At 40.5% G+C, this 20,380-nt stretch overlaps 1 protein-coding gene across 3 annotated transcripts in view; it reads right to left on the bottom strand.

Moving 5' to 3' along the window:
* The window catches only part of SORCS1 (sortilin related VPS10 domain containing receptor 1), a 596,232-nt gene that overhangs the window by 99,832 nt on the left and 476,020 nt on the right, over positions 1-20,380 (bottom strand). For all 3 annotated transcript variants that reach the window (XM_030941406.1, XM_030941405.1, XM_030941407.1), the window contains exons 10-13: positions 13,063-13,209; positions 3,879-3,981; positions 3,538-3,614; positions 1,599-1,690 (exon numbers count right to left, since the gene is read on the bottom strand). In XM_030941406.1, coding sequence (XP_030797266.1) covers positions 1,599-1,690; positions 3,538-3,614; positions 3,879-3,981; positions 13,063-13,209 — 419 coding nt within the window. The remainder of the gene's footprint in view (positions 1-1,598; positions 1,691-3,537; positions 3,615-3,878; positions 3,982-13,062; positions 13,210-20,380) is intronic.

The raw sequence follows: 20,380 nt of genomic DNA, 5'->3' as shown, positions 1-20,380 counted from the left end.
TCCTCTCTAAAATTCAAATGTTGAACACCTAATCACCAATGTGATGATATTAGAAGGTGGAAACCTTGGGAGGTGATTAAATCATAAGGGCAGACCACCCATGAAAGGAATTAGTCATCTTATAAAAGAGGCCTCAGAGAACTGCCTTGCCCTTCCACCATGTGAGGACACAGCAAAATGATGCCATCTATAAACCCAAAAGTGGAGCCCTCATCAGACACTGAATCTGCCAGCACTTTGATGCTGGACATCTCAACCTCCAGAACTACGAGAAATTAATTTCTGTTGTTTATAAGCCACTCAGTTCATGGTATTTTGTTACAGCAGCCCAAATGAACTAAGATGGTCACCCAGGACCCTTTCTTTTGCTCTGCGTTTCTTTATGAATGCCCTTGTCAAGCTTAGCCTGTTTTTCTTTTCTCTTTTGCAGCTTTCCCTTCTGTCATCAAAATAACTAACAGTAGAAGGAAAACTGGGCTTTTGATTTTGGACAAACTCATATATGGAGAGAACCACTTTCAAAAACACAGATGAAAGAGCCTATCGATAACTCCTCTGGAAGTTAGTCCTTATATATCCATCTGTGGGACATGCACAGGCAGAACTGGGGAATATCACCTCAAAAAAGAAAAATAAGAAAGCAAGATCAGGAGAAATGAGACTGGAGCAGAATTGTGACGAGTTGATTATCTCTGTGTGGAATGCAAAAATGGACATGGATATTAAACTCCAGGAGATGTTATTTGGGAAAGGTGACTGCAAGTCAAGCTATTCAGAGACTATACCTGATCATGAACATTGTTCTACCTGTAATCTTGCTGAGAGAACAATATACTGATGAGGGAGTGAGGGTGAAAGTATCATAACATTTGCAAAGTATAATGCAATCTCTCTCTCTCTCTCTGTCTCTGTCTCTCTGTCTCTGTCTCTCTGTCTCTGTCTCTTTCTCTTTCCTACCGCCACTGCTCTAGTAGACCTTGACATTCTGAAACTGGCCCAACTGTCCTATAGAACCGATGTTTATGGTTTCTTTGAATAAACACAGAAATTGATCCTCCCTGTCTTAAAACTTGAGAAAGTTACATTTGTCTTATCTGAGTTCTTTTCTCAGGAAACCAACCATCAGGCCTCCCAGGTAGTATCAAGGACCTGAAACTTACCAGATAAAGGCATCTGACAATGAGAAGCCAGACAACTTACCCATCATGACTGTCTAATTGACAACTTGCTTCCTGTGGACCACTTCCTCTTCCTCACTTCCTCTTCTTTATCCCTCCCTAATTCCTGTTTTCCCACACCTGGTTACGTTTCTTCCCTCTACATAAACCCCTAATTTTAGTCATCAGAGAGATGGACTTGGGACTGATGGCCCGTATCCTTGGCTGCAGCACCCAATTAAAGCTTTCTTTCCTGGCAACATTTGTAGTCTCAGTGGATGGGCCTTTTGTGTGGAGAGTAAGAGGACCTGAACCAAACCTCGGCATTTTGGTAACAGATTTACTGCAAAAACAGATACAGTTCGATAGCCTGACTCCTAGACTGATCTTAGCAGTGCAGGACCATCAGGTGCAGATCACACAGGCAGCAGGTGCCCTTACCAAAGATGTCGAATTGGGAGAGATGTGTGTTTCATAGCAACCAGGACTCCACCTTGATCCAGGTACAAAACACTGTGCTCTTCTTCAAAGATCTGGATGAGGAAAACACATACATGGACACACATCCACATCCACACATACCCAGGCTTCAGAGAATAAGTCTTCATATGAGAACAAAAATCCTTCCCATGATATAAATAGGTTTCCCTAAATCTTTGGGAAAATAAAGTTATAGAACAATTCCCCCCAACATAGGCTACTGTACCATTGGTGTTATACAAAATAATTTTAGGTGTGTATAAACTAAATTTGAACAATGAATATTTATGGGTTCGTGCTTAGATTCCTTCATTTTCATGATAATTTCTATTGATTCCCAGTTATGATGATGTCAGAATATTGGTTAACTGTCATATATTACACATCTCTAGACAGAGGGAACCTTAGAAATCATTGACTCCAACAGTCTCATGTTCATAAATAAGGAATCTAAGGTTTAGAGAGATGTGGTAACTTGCCTGAGATCATGCATACAGTAATGGACGGAACTTGGACTTGTTGCATTACAGTGCCCTTTCCAGATCTTATTACTCTGAAGTTTCCAACTGTTATCAAAAACTGTTCTTGTTTAATTAATAGATGTTCCACCAAAATCATGGTGAGTTCTGTTGTCATCTTTGGGTACATGTGTCATTGGGTCTTTCTCCAAATGTAGAGAAACAAATTTGAAGTCAAATGGAGACACAATGGAAACAATCTCTAGATCCTTTCTGTATAAGATGCATACTGTTTTCTCAGATTGTTAGTATAGGCTTGCCTGGAGTTACATTACAGACACTCTTCTTCCAATTCGTTTATTTCTTATACCCAAGATGCACCCCAAGACTACAGAAGTAAGACTTCTTTGCCTTGTTTGGGGTGTTGGAAAGAAGAAAATGGGATCCTAGCTCTCTGTTCTCCAAAGGAAGTTTACTTAGGATAGTCCAAGTTTCTACATACCTCCAAGATCAATTGCTATGGGGTTTCTTATGCAAATTTCTTCCCTTCCTCCTCCGCTCAAAATATCAGAATCCCACTGAGGATCTATAAAGAGTCTGAAGCTAAGAAATGGCAATTGGAACATAATGTGGACATTTCTATCTAAAATGTAAAGCAGAGTGCTCTCATTGCTAAGTGTGATTACCTATGCATTAGATTTCAATTTACAGTGCTAGTTATTGTATGATAATTAAACATCGGTAGGTTATTAAAACATATTTATTGAAGTATAACAACCACGCATTAGGTGCATATCTTGTTAAGATTGCTAAACCTCATTAAATGCCTGTTTTATAAGCTATGGGTACCTAATTTTCATTCAGAAGAAAGGCATGAAGCACTTAAGCTAAACACACTGGTTTAAAGTATTCCATTTCTACTTTCTCTAACGTATGCATCCTGATGGTTATTACTCTGTCATTTGCACATGAGATTTAAACATCTCAGAACACCACCTGGGTAATGGCCATTTCTATATCTGCATTCCTTCCTATTCTGACTTCAAGGCAAGGGGAATTTATGGAGCCAACTCAGCATTAGATATGTAATCTACCCTTAAGGCTGCATATTCCCTATATGATAAACCCTTAGGAATTCCGGTTTTCATCTATGGGAAAAAATTTAGTCAGACTTAATTTGGTTTCATTGTGACTTATAAATGTCCTTACATACAAGCTCTGAATAAGGAACATCTTTATTAAATGATAAAAAATCTAATTCCATAAATATTTGTTAAATTCCAAGATTTAAGACTTTTATTAAAAAAGGAAAACAAACATATTCACAGTCGTTAGGATTTATTTATGTGTAGCACTGCTGAAAAAGTTCCCAGATTTGAACCAAGCTGGGCAATTTTTATGTTACTTAAACTTCAGTGATTTGACCCAGGGTATTTTCTTACCTGTCTCCAGGTGTTTCCTGCATCTGAAGAGACAAACATGCTGATGTCAGTGTCTGACAATTCAGAACCTATATTACCTAGAAAGAGAATGATGACATTAGTGAAAAGAACTTTCTGCAAAAGCAACAATGGACTATATTGGCAGGTGCATTGCCTGAGAAAGATTTTGACTGCAAGCATTCTGTCTGTGCAGGAGTTTTCTGCAGACTTGCTTCGGGGCCAATGGCTTAGGTGCCTTTCAAAAATATTTTTAGCTTGCTCATTAAGTTCTAAGTACAGATATCTAGCTTCTTAAAATAAACACTATTTACCACAGCCAGCAAACCAGGCAAGCTTCTTACCTGATGCCACTATGATGCTTGGAGCTGTGTCTTTGCTGGCAATGATCCCTGATGTGTAGGGATTCTCAGAGACCTTCAGGTGAAGGTGTAGTGAGCAATAGGGCTGAAAAGAGAAATAATAAGTGCCACAAAATCGCATAATCAAAATGGTCATTCGAAGCTCAGAATTAGATCATCCATCCATCCATCCATCCATCTAACCAACCATCCCATTTACCATACATCCATGCACCACTCCAACCACCCACTGTACCTATACCTACCCATCATCGTTCATCCCCCAAATATCTAGTGTCCACTAAGTGTAAAACAGCCTTCAAGTTAGTAGAGGAAAGATCACCTTCATTTTAGGTATAATCTAATTTGGTCTTTGTCAGTACAGAGCTTACAGTTTATATAGAGGGCATGAGATCCTTCTACTAATTACCATAAAAGAGAATATTTTAACAGCCATAAAAAATGTAGAGACAAAATAGTATGAGATGGTAGAAGGTGGAGATACTATGCTGAACTTTGAATCATGAATGACTCCAAAAAGAAAACAGTGTCTGAAGCAAAGATGGACAGGTTATGAACGGTAGGTAGATGTTCAAGAGGTTAAAGAATATTTCAGGCCTGAGTAATAGCAACAAGAAAGAAAAAGAAGCAGAAAAGCCGAGTAGCACAGTATGTCATCAGGAAAGACTGAAGAGGAGAAATGGGAATACGAAGCCAGGAGAGAAGGTCAAGTCAGGTGGGAGGATTTTGAAAAAGTAGGTTGGCATCTCTTAGTCATCCTCCATTTGAGCCCTTGGTCTCAGTTGTATAGAAAAAGTATATGAAACTATCCAAACACCTGCCAGACAACTGACCCAGCATCTCTACCAGGATATTATCAGAATCAGAATCATTCAATATAAAAGTCATACTCGTAAACAAAAGGCACTAGTAGTAAAAATTTAAATGAAAATGTAAGGGACTTTATCTGTGCAGAAACCTCAGTCAAATTATCTGATTGAGATATCAACAGTTTTCAAGAAAAAATGGATAATAAATCTTATACGAATTTTGTTTAAAATAGTTCTTGTACTGAGTTGTCAAAAAATATAAGTTTGTGTTTGAACCCACATTTCTTTTCATCTCTCAGGATGATTACTTTCTAATCTTATCAACTGGAGTTTTTGGAATCACCAATGTATCTCTGTTATTACTTTTATTCTGCTCTGTAAGTTTCAGCCAGCAGACATTCAGACACCTACAGATGCAATGATTAAATTTATATAGGATGGAGTAAATGACAAAGTGAAAATGAAACTCAGGAATAAAAGCAGCCAGAACGCTAGTGAAATAAAATAGCAGATCACAATTTTCTTTACTGCCAACAAAGTAAAATTCTCAAGGTACAACAATAGTAGGAAATGATTGGTTTTGCATAAAATTTTCACGTAAATCTTTCAAAAAAGGACTTTTCATTTTATAATCTTCTACAAGAGTAAAAAAGACAGTTCCTATTACAAGAAATATTAGGCTTAGATGCTTGGCTTTTATTTGTCCATGAGGAAGACTAGAACAGATATAATTAAATGCGGTGGATGTTCCAGAGTAGCACAGTACAACACTCAGATGATGTAAGACAGGATAAACCAGGAGTGCAAAACCAGTTTTCTATGAAAGTCTTCCTGATAACTGCAGCCTATCAGGGTCTCCCCTCCTCTAATCTACAACAATTTATTTCACTATGTACAATCTTGTATTATCTATTTCAGGTATATACAATTATATACCTCTAAGAATATACTCTATAAATAAAGATAACTCATTAAGTAGTGCTTTGCATCTTTTGTGAAACCTAGCATAGAATCTAAACAAGATAATAAATAGAAGCTTGCAATATCAAGGAATGCTTTTTTGTTAGGACATGAAAGATATCACTTTACTATTTTACTCAGAGCAATGCCAGAAGTATGTGGGCAGGAATATAAACCACATAATCTGAATAATGTTGTGAGCATCTGTATGGCATTCCAAGAAGTAGACTACTGCTTGGGGATTATCCCTAGACATATGAGCTTAACAGAGGACATTTTGCATCACCAAGGACTTTTTGCAACAGGTGCACCTGGCTCTCCTAGCCAGGAGAGCACCCAACTTATAATCTTAAGCCAGTTGCTTGCCACGGCTGGAAGATTTTGAAAGTCATTTTCCACCTGACTTAAGGATTATTTGGTAAGGGGCAGTTGCCATTACAAAGGGAAAATGTCAGGCCGTGCATGGTGGCTCAGGCCTGTAATCCCAGCACTTCGGGAGGCAGAGGTGGGTGGATCACTTGAGGTCAGGAGTTCAAGACCAACCTGGCCAACATGGTGAAACCCTGTCTCTACTAAAAATACAAAAATTAGCCAGGCATGGTGGCAGGCACCTATAGTACCAGCTACTCGGGAGGCTGAGGCAGGAGAATCACTTGAACCCGGGAGGCGGAGGTTGCAGTTAGCTGAGATCACACCACTGCACTCCAGCTTGGGTGACAGAGCGAGACTCCATCTCTAATACAAAACCAAACCAAACCACACCAAAACAAAACAACAACAACAACAACAACCAAAACCAAAAACAAAGGAAAGATGTCATTTTCCATTGGCTACCTCAGCATGCCTCTGTTGCTATCGCTTTCAGAGGGCTGAGATCTACTAATCTGAGAAAAAAGACACCAGTTCACGCAGTAACAGCAACATTAGAAATTATCTGTTGGTGCACTTTTTTCTCCACTCTCACATTTGTAGTACTGGATTGCCCCCAGCTGGTACAAGGAGAATATTCTGTGGCTTTTTTCTTTCATTTTCTTCAAGGCAGTTATAGTCTACACAAATGTTTAAGGAAAAAACAGCGTGAAGTGATTCATCTTCACTTTTTTCAACTTAAGCTGTTGCACTGACCAGTTTTGGACATTTGCCCAAGTCAAGTCATAAACAATTAATATAGTTTATATCAGTATATTTTATTATAATGCTTATCAAACCCCTCCAAGTTCCTGGAGGACACAGGACAAAGCTCTCCAGTTCTTATGCACATTTTGCCCAGGCTGGGGGCACATCATAGGCCCCTCTCTTCCTTTCTCTTGTCTTCTTGCCTTCTTTTCTCTCATTAGCAAATATGTGCTGAGTACCTACACATGCTAATAGTCACAATAGTTGCTTTTTTCTCTCCAGGGTTATCTCCAAGTCAATAGAGTCAAAGCACAGCCTGTTCCAAAGGCAGTTCTCTATTTTCCTGACCTTTCCACGTTCAGAAAATATAGAAATGTACACCCAAACCACCAATGCCAGCAGCTGACCTACAGAGGATAGAATGACCAGCACACATTATTGGAAGCTGCCCTTTGCATCCTTACACATAGTCACAGGCCATGGCATATCAATTATCCATGACATACCAATTCTAGGAGCAACTAGATCGTTAGTCTGTAATCTTTTCTGGGTCAGGTACAAACTTTGGGCATCTGATGCAAACTAAAGACCAAGAAAAAGTGCACACAGACAAGTACACAGAGTCTTGCACTTCATTTCAGGGAGTCTGCAAACCCGTGAAACCACAAGTGGACCTCTAGTTACTAGTTACCTTTCTTTGCCTGATTCTTTTATTTTAACCATCAAAGTACTTTGGCTATTGCAAGCGTTCAATAAATGTCTGCTGAATTTAACTGATATATTATTATTTTATATTTCAAATATTTATCATTTATTCTTCCTGTCTAACTTAAACATTGTACCCTTTGACCAATATCTCCCTATTTCCTCCAACCTCTAGCCTCCAGTGACTACCATTCTGTCTCTGCTTCTATAAGTTTGACTGTTTTAGGTTCCAAGTAGAAGAGAGAAACAGACTTGGTCTTTCTGTGCCTGGCTTATTTCACTTAGCATAATATTCTCCAGGTGATCCATTAATTATTTCTAGCATTGTGGATCCCACTGGGGAATTACCATATAATGGAAGGCATTTCCCCACCATGTCATAAGTCACCTTTAAAAGCTGTTATATTACTTCAGGGTCAACCAGCTTCAAATCCCAATTCTTTCTCCTCAGGCTCTGTATCAACTGCCTTTAGATCCTTTCTTCATGGTACCTTTATCTCCATGGTATCTAATCTGAATACTGTACTGAAAAGACACATCAGAGCTTTTGTAAAGAACAAGCTCTCAAATAGTATCCGTAACACTCTCCCTCCCGAAATACATACTCATTTGTATAATTTCTTTCTCTGACTTGAAATTTGAATTTATTGCATCTTCAATAAAGAGTCAATGGCGGCCGGGCGCGGTGGCTCAAGCCTGTAATCCCAGCACTTTGGGAGGCCGAGACGGGCGGATCACGAGGTCAGGAGATCGAGACCATCCTGGCTAACACGGTGAAACCCCGTCTCTACTAAAAAATACAAAAAACTAGCCGGGCGAGGTGGCAGGCGCCTGTAGTCCCAGCTATTCGGGAGGCTGAGGCAGGAGAATGGCGTAAACCCGGGAGGCGGAGCTTGCAGTGAGCCGAGATCTGGCCACTGCACTCCAGCCTGGGCGAGAGAGCAAGACTCCGTCTCAAAAAAAAAAAAAAAAAAAAAAAAAAAAAAGTCAATGGCAAAGAGGAAGGAGGCCCCTGGATCATCTGGCTGGGTATGGGGAATTCAGCTCCAGCCCAAATCAGCAAAATATATGGAGTCACAGACAATGGAAGAAAGGTGAAAAACAGATTCTCCTGGGGCAGCTGCCAGATCAGTTCCAATAGAAAACTGCCAGATAGGCCAGGCGCGGTGGCTCACACCTGTAATCCCAGTACTTTGGGAGGCCAAGGCAGGTGGATCACAAAGTCAAGAGATTGAGACCATCCTGGCCAACCAACATGGTGAAACCCTGTCTCTACTGAAAATACAAAAATTAGGTGGGCGTAGTGACACATGCCTGTAATCCCAGCTACTCGGGAGGCCGAGGCAGGAGAATCGCTTGAACCTGGGAGGCGGAGGTTGCAGTGAGCCAAGATCGCGCCACTGCACTCCACCTGGGCAACAGAGTGAGACTCCATCTCAAAAAAAAAAAAAAAATAAAAGAAAAGAAAAGTGCCAGACGAATCCACAAAGTCAGCGCCTCTTTCCGTGAAACACTGTGCTTTCCCTAAGGGCCCAAGGATTTGTCACAGGCTCAGTTCAGCTGACATCTTGCCTCTTGGGAGCCCAATCCTGAGGCTCTGGAGACAGGTGGACCATGACCTGTAATATTCTATCTAATTGTACAATTCTGTCTTCAGAGGAAAGAAATCCCAGCTGGGCCCTCCAGGCAATCAGTCTAAAAGTCCTAAAAATATAGCCCAAATTACCCTAGATGTCTTATTTCTATAGCATAGATTTTTGCCAGGAACATTGCATTCGGGCTGTAATTCTGAACTTATTCCACATCTGTAACAGTCCTGCTGGAAAAATCTCTTTTCTAATCACTAGGCTGTGCTTTCAGTGACACTGTCACTTTCCAAGTACTCACAATCTAAAATCACTTTTTATCTCATCTTTGCCACCAGCTCCCAAGCCTAAAGAAGGTTTTTAACAGTCTTCGTCTCCTGTAGCTCAAAAATTTCCTTTTCTATTTAGTGCCTTTGGCAGATTTTTGTAAAGTGATTTTGGTCTCTCCTCCCTGCTTTCCTTTGTCATTTTCCCTTTCTCACCTGCAGCCTGCTTTCTGAAGCTCAGGTTAAAACTACATTAAACAACAGGGTTAACAAAGAAGGAAGGCTGGAAGACTCCTGAGCTCCATACATCTGTATCCCAATAATCCATCTTTCTTCCATCTTAATGAGCTTCCTGCTTTTGTTAACTTTGGGTTCCACTTGAGCACATGAGCTTCAGAAGGTAGACAATGTGACAAATCCTCCAGTGGACTCTCAGAGGGAATGAACGGCTTCCATTAAAATCCAAATGTGAAACTGTCACAACACCTTTCGATGGAGTGCATGCCCCAGACGTGGCACCCCTGATGGTGAGCCCCTACCACGTGGCACGTATGATCCCTGGAGCTGATTCTTTGGAATGGTCAAAAAGACAGGCACCGTCCCTAGGCTCATGAAGCCCACACTTCAGAAGATAAGATGGATACAAAAATTAAGCAATACACCTGCTGATTTCAGATAACAGTAAGGACCATGAAGAAAAAAAAAAGAGTTAAGACAAATACAACTTTAGGGGGTGCTCAAGAAAGTTCTCTAAAATTAAGATAATGAAGCAATGATCTGAATGCCAAGAACAAGCCAGACAAAGAGAAGGACATTTTAAGAGAAATAATAACATATGCAAAGACCCTAAGACATACATGAACATGGTGAGTTCACGGTATGGAAAGAAAAACCCCCTCCTCCACCTTGGCTTACACATAAGGAAGAAAGGGAGAGGGGAGAGGCTGGAGACCAGGGAGAACTACACAGGGGCCAGATTACATGAAGTCTCATTGGTCATGATAAAGTATTTTTACTTATTCTACATGTATTAGAAGCCATTAGAAGGTTTAAGGAAAGAAGTGATATGATCTGATTTTTCAAAAGTTCAAGTTGATACCATTTACACACAATTTTAAAAAACAGCAATCTAATATACAGGAAAATAAAGTGGATCATTAGTTGTGCTGGGCTGAGAGTGCGGGTTCTAACTACAAAGAGGCACAAAGTTTTTTTTTTTTTTTTTTTTTGAGACAGAGTCTGGCTCTGTCGCCCAGGCTGGAGTGCAGTGGCCGGATCTCAGCTCACTGCAAGCTCCGCCTCCCGGGTTCACGCCATTCTCCTGCCTCAGCCTCCCGAGTAGCTGGGACTACAGGCTCCTGCCACCTCACCCGGCTAGTTTTTTGTATTTTTTTTAGTAGAGACGGGGTTTCACCATGTTAGCCAGGATGGTCTCGATCTCCTGACCTCGTGATCCACCCGTCTCGGCCTCCTAAAGTGCTGGGATTACAGGCGTGAACCACCGCGTCCGGCCCACAAAGGTATTTTTTAGGGCAACGGAAATGTTCTGTCTTGATTGTAGTAATGGTTATATAGGTATATACATCTGTCAAAATTCGTTGAACTATACTCTTAAAATTGCAGGTATGTGTATTTTACCTCAAAATAAAGTTTATTTTTTAAAAAATGGTCCCATTGGCTGCTGTCTAGAGAAGGGATTGCCAAGTAAAAGTGGGAGGACCAGTTAGAAGCCTGTCACTGTGGATCAGGTGAGCAACAATGGTGGCTTGGATTGGGGCAGTCCCAGTGGTGATAGGGAAGTAAGTTGATACTACATTTATATTTTGGAAGTACAACAACAAGAGTTTCTGACACTGGGTTGGGGGTGAAGCAGGGAATACCTTGCTAAGTGCTTAAAAGCCATTTTTAATGGTTCATTTATGATGCCAGAGTCCCCAGGCAAGCCCATTTAGGTGACATGGTTAATTCTCTCTCATAGGCATTTAATCTCCAAATTGTGGAGTAGAGACCAGCTTACGGAACTGGCATATCCCACGCATCTTTGGTTAAGCAGCACTATGCTCCAACTTGCTACAGCTGAACTAGGAAGGTGACCCTGTTTTTTTAAAATGCCACTGAACTGTGCCTTGCATAGAGTAGGTATTCAATAATAGTTGCTACATTTACTTACTGTGTCACTGCCATTACTATAACAACTGGCCTTTTCCCCTGTAAGTTGCCAGTAATAAGGATAGAAGCTGAGTGGGAAGCTGAATTTTAGACTGCTTCCCTGATGCACAGTGACAACTGTGATATCCTCTGCAACTAATAAGGTCAAGCTATGGCTGCTGGCATCTTCTCAACTAGGAGGGTGACCTGCCTACAGCTGTGAGAGATGAACCTGCAAAGTGACTGTCCAGACTTTACGGGATGGAAGGAAGCAAGCTGAGTGCAGATAACATCAAAGTCAGAACTGCATGAAGAGTGTGAACAACTATATACGTGTAATTCATACATACACACCCCCGTCCCCTACAAGCCCTTCTTACTCAGATGAAGTGGTCCTCCCTCTAGGCTTACACATCAGCTCTCCTTTTTCTAAATTTAGACACAACTTCTGAAGTGTTTTACAGACACTGATAGTATTAATAATGTTTGCAATTTGCAATCTGTCTCTTCCTCACCTCCTTCTGCATTCACTCAGTACTTACTGTGTGTCAAAATTGGGGCAGGCATCAGAGATACTAAGAGGAATGAGATGTGACTCTGCAGTCTTCCATTTATTAATCTAGTCACATTCAAGTAGCCAAGTAGACTGCAAACTCCTTGAAAGCAAGATTCATCTTTGATCCTCCTTTTGGATGCCATCATATATCAAATACATAAATAAATTCATATGAATCTATACACTGCCCAAATGTAATGCAACTAAAAGGAAGCCATACTTTAAAGTAGGGGTCAGCAAACCCTTGTAAAGGGCCAGGTAATAAATATCAGGCTTTTTTCATGATACAGAAAATAAATACATTGGCCTTTGTTCACCAAACAGTCTCTCTCATGACTACTCAATTCTGTCTTTGTAGAGTGAAAGCAGCCATCGACAATACGTGAATGAATAAGCATGACTGTGTTCTAATAAAACCCTATTTAGAAAAACAAGTGGTGGGCCATATTTTTCCCACAGGCTATAGTTTGCCAACTCAAGCTTTATAGAATAAGACACAAATGAACAGAACATATTGTAAAGAATACCAATAAGGGTATAAATCAGTGGTTCTTACCTTTTTTGAGTCATAAACTCCTCTGAAAATATGATTAAACATGTCCACAGGAAAATACACCTACATGACTCTGCATTCAGTTCATCAACTCTATAGCTGAATTTATGTATCATTAGTTCTGTAACAGGTTACTCATGAGCAAGTAGGTTGTTCAGGGTGTATCCTCGCCAGTGATAGAAACTGTCATATTCTCCCTCAAACTACCATTTGAGGCCCTCATCAGAACTTGGGCAGGAACCAAGGATCCTGGAAGGGCACAAGAAACTGCCCATGTTCTCCCATCTCTCTGGCACATCACACTAGGCAGTGCTGTGAGTTTTCTATACCCTTTGCCTTCACGCCCCTCCCCACTCCCTTTTGTTCATGAACTGAGCAGAAGTCCCAGAACTATCCTCATCCTCTGTTAAATATCCATTTTCGTCCCTCTACTGTGTGAGGCATTCTGCTTCAATATGAAGACTCACCAGCAAGCAGTGCACGGGGTCCCCCCTTAGATCCGTGTCCGGTGCCTGCAGCAAACGCCAGTCTCTGCCTTTGTTGTATGTGATGAAAGTCTTCACTTGGTTGTCAATCTTCTTGTTAGCCAAGAACATTCCCTTTATCCCTGCTACCTGGGAAAAATTGACATGGCTGAAAAATACATCAATTTGAGAAGCGATATATTTGTTTACTTAAAAAAAAGAAGGCTGTCAAAGTCAGCTGAGAGCACTTATCTTGGAGGAAAGAAAGGCTGACAATGAGGGAAGGAGGTGACACTCAAGGTATAATGACTTCCCAGGCTACTGGACAAACAACAACAGATTGGTGATCCTTATCATATGGAGGTCACAATCAGAGTTTGATAGCGGCTTCTTTTTACCCCTAACATAGGCTGACAGGAGCCTGCAGTTACCAAGAGATAAATTCCCATGGCTTCAGCTCTGTTGCTTGGTAAGTAATCATAAATAAATAGGGGTTACTTTTATTGTATGCTAGCGTAGCACCCACAGTCTCCAATACTTAATCTCACTTAATCCTTAAAACAGTCCTCTTTGGTATCGTTTATTCTATTTCACAGATGAAGAAAGAAAGCTCAGGTTCATCCAAATAAAGTGACTTGCCTAAGGTCACACTGCCCAAGGGCACACAGTAAGTATCAGACTCAGGCTTATCAACTCACAACTCTGTGGCTTCACAGCTTATGCTCTTAATGCCTACCTCAATTATCAAGCTATCTGCAGGCTAGGGCAATTGAAAGGGGTCAGTTAAAGCTCCTGATCCAATTACTGTTGCTTTATTTCTGTGTAAGATCTCTCTGTTAAGCCACCAGAATGCACTGAATATAAGAGGACAGCTTTTAAATTTAAATAAATGGTGGTTTTCCTAAATCATCAAATATGCCCTACTTTGTTTTTATAATACCGTTGTTCTCAGCCTAAACAGATGCTATTAATTATTTGCCTCTGAAAATGATTGTCTCCTCTCTTCTATATGTTAGATAAGAAGTAATCATTAGTAAGTTGTCAAAATCTTGCAAAAGCAAATAATTGTGCACTATATTTTTCTTGTGTTTTGGAGTTTATCAAACACATTTGTGCACATTTTACCCTGCTTGCAATTGTAACAACCCAGGAAAACAGAAGGGCAGTGAGGAAAAGGACTGAAACATGTTGAGTAATGCATTCCAACGCTGCATGTACATTACCTCATTTAATACTCAGAATAACCATGGAATAATTATCATTAGCTACATTTTGAGGATGAGGAAATAGACACTTTGACTTGGTGGCTTTCTGGAACACACCTAGGGAGTAGGTGAGAGGGCTAACAAGCATATTTAAACCTACTCAACTTGGGCCCTTTACAATATGAAAAATTTTTAAGCAGAATAGTGAGGCAATAGCTGTCACCTCTTCAGACCTCGCCAAACGCCAAGCACTATGTCCAGTATTTTATTTATAAAACCTCCAATACTCACTACAAACCTGCACCTGTAGCTTTTACCCCAATTCTACAGATGAAGAAACTGAGATCACGCAAAGTTGAGATTCACACCCAAATCTGCCTGACTTCAAATATAGCTTGAATCTGTCAATTCTAAGAGGTTGGGTTTCAATCGACAGAAGACACACATTTTTCCTTTGCTTTTGACAGTCAGACCTCATTAGTGTGTACCCGCTGATCTGGCATCTGGGATAATTTACAGTTGGGCCACATATGTACTCTTTTGAAACAACAAGTATGTTAAACAACTAAATGGTATAAATGAGTTGTGGAGAGGAATACTTTGAACTATTATACTCAGGAAACACGGTGCATTCTGGGCAATCAATAGCAGCCAGAACAATTTCTTGTGCATTGTCTAACCTCAACAAATGTGGAAGGCATTAACTCCAGGAGCACTCTACCTCCCAACAGCAGTGTGTTAATTACAAGTAATATTTAGTAATTCACTGCACCCGCTCCGCAAGGGCTGCCCACCAGGGAACTCCATATTGGTTTTGCATATGTTCAAGAAGCTGTTACATACTTAAATATGAATATACTGCCAGTTCTTTAAAAAATTAAATTACGTAAATCACAATTTCACAAAGTCATACTGGTCTTTCCTCTATACCATTCTCAGGAATGAGAAATGACCCTGTCTTAGCCATTCAACACTGAAGAGGGTGACAGTAAGTGCAGAAGGAATAAAAATGTTACCTATTCCAGTAGTTTCATTGCCCATTTTCCTTCCTGCCCTCTCCCTCTTCTGGCAAGGGTGCCAGCGCAGGGTTATGCATGTTTGGGAGCTGGTTCATTTGATTTGCAGAAGTGGCGACTTTATTGGCCCCCAACTGCTTGGCATTATCAAATGCCACTTGAGCAAAGAGCTGTGCTTTGTAATTCATCTCTGGCAGCTTGGCCTTCAGGTTTATCTTGAGGAATAAAAACTTGGCAAAGTAAAGGGAATGTGTAGCAACACAGGATAGAGCTGGAGAGGGTCTGCTTATTGCTTATTTTCCTCCTGCAGCCAAGGCACTTTATCCATTTAAGGTAGGGTTTTTTGTTTTGTTGTTTTCTTTTGGTGCTTTGGCCTGCTCTGCAAAGGTAGTCAGCCCTAGTCTTAGGTTTTTGTGCTATTCACTGTTCCTTTCACTCTGAGCTTGAGAAATCCATCTTTCTGTGTGTCTCACGGAAACCCCTAGGCATGCACGAGCCACTTTCTTCCAGTGCTCTATTCTAAGTCTTATCCTATGTTTCCTGGAACCTCTACCCTCTCACTGTAGGACTTCGGATATCAAGGGGACTAATACCAAGCATGAGTGCCCCAAATGTGGAATGTGCGTGGGTGTACACGTGTGTACCTGCCTATGCATGTAGTGTATGTCTCTCTCTGTGTGAGTGTAAGGTCTGAGGTTCCACTGAGGATGAGGGGGCATGTTTATGTTTCTAGATAACCTCTCTGTATCCACACTGCATGCATATTCATGGAACAGAGTGGAGCTGAGGGATGTGGTAGGGTGGGGCAAAGTAGTATTTCCTACAGAAGCCATGTCTTCCCATAGACACAGGATTTCTGAGGACAAAACTCCCATGGGAATGGTACATCCCACTGTTGGAAGTCTTTCCTCCTTTGGGAGAAGAATTGTTGCCTTTACTGTCCTTCTGAATTCTGTATAAAGATCTTTAAGAATTCTGAGTGTGCTGGAAAGCTACTTTAGTCTTTGCTTCTCATATAGACAAATGTGCTACCAGATATCGCAAAAGTAATAGTTATTTCTTATTATTTAATATAAGTCAAGATATCATTTTAATTAGACTTTAAATGAGAAGTGTTACAGCTCAAACCTTACGTCTAACACAAAGTACATTGGTGCATTTCCTGTTGCCAACTTGATGGTCTCAGAACACTTTCTTCCCTTCTCTTATCTGACTCTCTTTGTTCACAAAGGTTACCCCCAACTCCCTCAGACAGCCTCCTGATGTGCCTCTAGCTATTCATCCCTCAAGATTCAGCTCATAAACCTTTTCCAGAAACCAGAATCTCTTTTCATCCTGATTATCCTGACACTTCTTCTCTGTTCTTTAATTTGTCTCTCATACAGATGGTACCTGTATCTTGGCTGTCAACAACTGTGGGATCTTCCTATGGGACTCAATCTTCCCATAAACATCTCTAGTACTCCTTATACTCTTTATCATATATTAATTCCAATTTTGTCATCCCCATGACCTCTCACATTATGGTCTCCCACTCTAATACAACCTTCAGATTGTCATTCACTCCACCAAGCTACTCTTTAAAATTAATAATAGTAAAGTAACTTTATACAAAGAACCCTGCTTTTTTTTGTTTGTTTGTTTGAAACAGGGTCTCTCCCTGGCACCTAACCTGGAGAGCAGTGGTGTGACCACAGCTCACTGCAGCCACGACCTCCTGGGTTCAAGCGATCCTCCCACCTCAGCCTTCCAAGTAGCTGGGACAATAGCTGCACGCCACCATGCCCAGTTAATTTTGGGGGTTTTGTTTGTTTGTTTGTTTGTTTTGTTTTGTTTTTGGTAGAGACAGGGTTTTATCATATTGCCCAGGCTGGTCTCAAACTCCTGGGCTCAAGCAAGCCACCTGCCTCGGCCTCCCAAAGTGCTGGGATTACAGGTATGAGTCACCGTGCCAGCCCCTGTCTTTGTTCCTACTGAAATAGGCAGTAAGAATTCTGCATTAGAAGATACAACACCCAAGCCTCTGGTAACCACGACTGGGGAGAAGATGCGAGGAGGAGAAACGGGGAGTGACTACTAATGGTTGTGGAGCTTCTGTACTGGACGATGAAAATGGCCTAAAATTGCGGTGGTGTCCGCACAGCTCTGTGAACATACTAGAAACCATTGGATTTTACATTTTAAGTGGATAAATTGTATGATATGTGAATTATATTTTAATAAAGCTGTTTTGGAGGAAAGATATCACAATAATGGCAACCCAAATTTATTGATTATTAAATTTCAGGTACCAGAGGTTGACCATCCCTAATCTAAAAATCCAAAATGCTCCAAAACTTAGAATGTTTTAGCACTGACATGATGCCATAAGTGAAACATTCTACATCTAATCACATGTGATGGTCACAGGCAAAACACAATCAAAACTCTAAAGAAAAGAAAAATATTTAAGGTGATGAATAATCTCAAGTACACTAATATGTTATTTACTAATTATATAAATTACATTATTATATATGCCCTGAAAATGTATGTCTATTATGTACCAATAAAAAATAAAAAATAAATTTCTAGAATACAAAAAACTGTTTCATGCACAAAATAATTAAACATATTATTTAAAATTAACTTCAGGCCATGTGATAAGGCGTGTATGAAACATAAATTAATCCTGTGTGTATACTTGGGTCCCAGTTCCGATATATCTCATTATATATATGCGAATATTCCAAAATCCAAAAATATCTAAAATCTGAAACCCTATGGGTCCCAAGCATTTCAGATAAAGTATCCTCAACCTGTACATCAAAGGTTTTGCAAACAGGAACTTGTGAATATCTGCATGCATTAGAGTTCATATTATCCTCATTTACAGATGAGAAAACTAAAGTTCAGATGTGGCTAATCACTTGCCTAAGGTCATCCCCCTGGAGAATCTTAGATCTGGACTCCGAGTCAGTCTGTCTAACTACAGAGTCTATCTACACCCTTAGGCCTGTGGCTGTACTGTCTCTTCGAACTTCTCCTTTTATCCTAGAGTGGCCTGAGAGAAATACCACATCAGAATGTTCTACTCAAATAAATTGTATTTTATTCAGTCATTAGTACATTTACTCTAGTCGTTCAGTAAATATTTTCTGAGCATCTACTATGTATCATACGATCTTCTAGGCACTTGCAGATACAATACGTAGAATATCTCAACAACTACATTTTTTGAGAGTTAGAATGTGCTAGGTGCTGGGAATTTCTTTGGTGACTTAAAGAAAAAAACACAGGTATCTCCCTTGTTTTTTAGGTTTACTTTCTGGATGGTTCTGTCCTGTTTTTGTGGGAATCAGGAATCTTCCCATAAATATCTCTAGTACTCCTTATACTCTATCACAAATTAATTCAAAGGAACTCATGTATTTGTGTAAGAGAAGCCTTTGTAAGCTCCATGCAGAGGCTAAGTTGGGAAGACTCCTGTGCAAGTGTTTTTGTTTATTTCTGCCTTGAATGCTGACTAAAAGATGAATACTACCACCCTCTCAGTCTCAGATTTAAATTACAAATCCTAAGAGCCAAAATTTGAAAAAAAAAATTAAAAAGATGAAACAACAACTGTGGCAAGAAAGAGAACATATTCATGGCCACAATTTCTTTGGGCTTTGTGGATGGGATATTTTTCTCTTCTCAAGAGAGGATAGCAGGAAGGAGAAACATGAGGCCAGGGGTGCCTTCACAATCAGGGAAACCACTGGCCAAGAAAAACCTAAATGTTCTTTCCTTCTCTGTTGCCCCAACCAAAGAGCACTCTCCTCCTCAAACAGCACTCTCCTCCTCAAGAGACAGTAGCCTGAAATAATAGTACATTCTTTTATTTTATTATTATTATTATTATTTTTTTTTTTTTTTTTGAGGAGGAGTCTCGCTCTGTTGCCCAGGCTGGCACCATCTCGGCTCACTGGAACCTCCACCTCAAGGGTTCAAGTGATTCTCCTGCCTCAGCCTCCCAAGTAGCTGGGACTTCACCACACTCAGCTATTTTCCGTATTTTTAGTAGAGACAGGGTTTCTGCCATGTTGACCAGGCTGGTCTCAAACTCTTAGCCTCCGGTGATCCTTCTGCCTCTGCCTCCTAAAGTGCTGGGATTACAGGTGTGAGCCACTGTACCTGGCCAATAGTACATTCAACATCCTGTAATAAATGTATCTTCAATAGGAGAGCATTTTTCTTCCCTACCTCCTAACCTAGATTGTAAGAGGCAGTCTTTCTCCAAGAAATCAAGGTGTACGCTATATTATCATAACCGTTGAGTTTTCTCTTTTAAAGAGAGGATACTCATGATGTACAGAAGACACTGTGTGTAACAGAACATGCCCTGGTCACTGGCTGTCCTTCATGACACCCACCAGGGCCCACTCATGTATGCACACATTCTTGTGTATTCTGAATTTGTCAGCCAAGTGGCTTCACTCCCAACACAACCCTTTGCACTCAGCTGGGGTGAACTGTCATTGTCTATTAAGCCAAAGTGCTCTTCATCATCATTAATTAATATTCCCTTCCCAAAGGAGTGAAGGTGTCATGCAAACCTGTCAGGCTCCCTCACATCATCCACACTACACAAATACATCAGGCATTACTCTTCTCAGATACACTCAGCACATTTCTTTTGCTCTGGCCACCATCAGACATGCAGTCTTCTGTTCCCCAACCCACACGATGCCACTGGAACATTCATTCTATTCAGGTGTGATGGAGTTTTAGGACACTTGTTTCCAGGCTTTTCTTACACAAATACATCCACCCGACAAGACTGAGAGCCATGTGTCAATATGGCCTGAACTTAGCTGTAACTCAGCACTTGGTACTAAAGGCGCTGCATAGATAGGTCTCAGGCAATCAAACTTCTGATTCTCTTTACATTGACTTTTATCATTTTCTTCTTCCAGTCTTCTGTTTTCCACTGGTATGCAAAGTCTAACTCTATTTACCCTGCCCTTCTATGTTCTTCAGTCTTAATGCTATCACTCCTTCACAACCAAATACGAGCCCAGATGCGGATCCTTCAGGGAAAACATGACAGTCTATAGTTGAGAGTTTGCATACTCTAGG

The sequence above is a fragment of the Rhinopithecus roxellana genome, chromosome 11, assembly GCF_007565055.1.
Source record: "Rhinopithecus roxellana isolate Shanxi Qingling chromosome 11, ASM756505v1, whole genome shotgun sequence".
Classification (NCBI taxonomy): Eukaryota; Metazoa; Chordata; class Mammalia; order Primates; family Cercopithecidae; genus Rhinopithecus; species Rhinopithecus roxellana.
The sequence above is the reverse complement of the archived record's forward strand: the minus strand, read 5'-3'. Positions and strand labels throughout refer to the sequence as shown.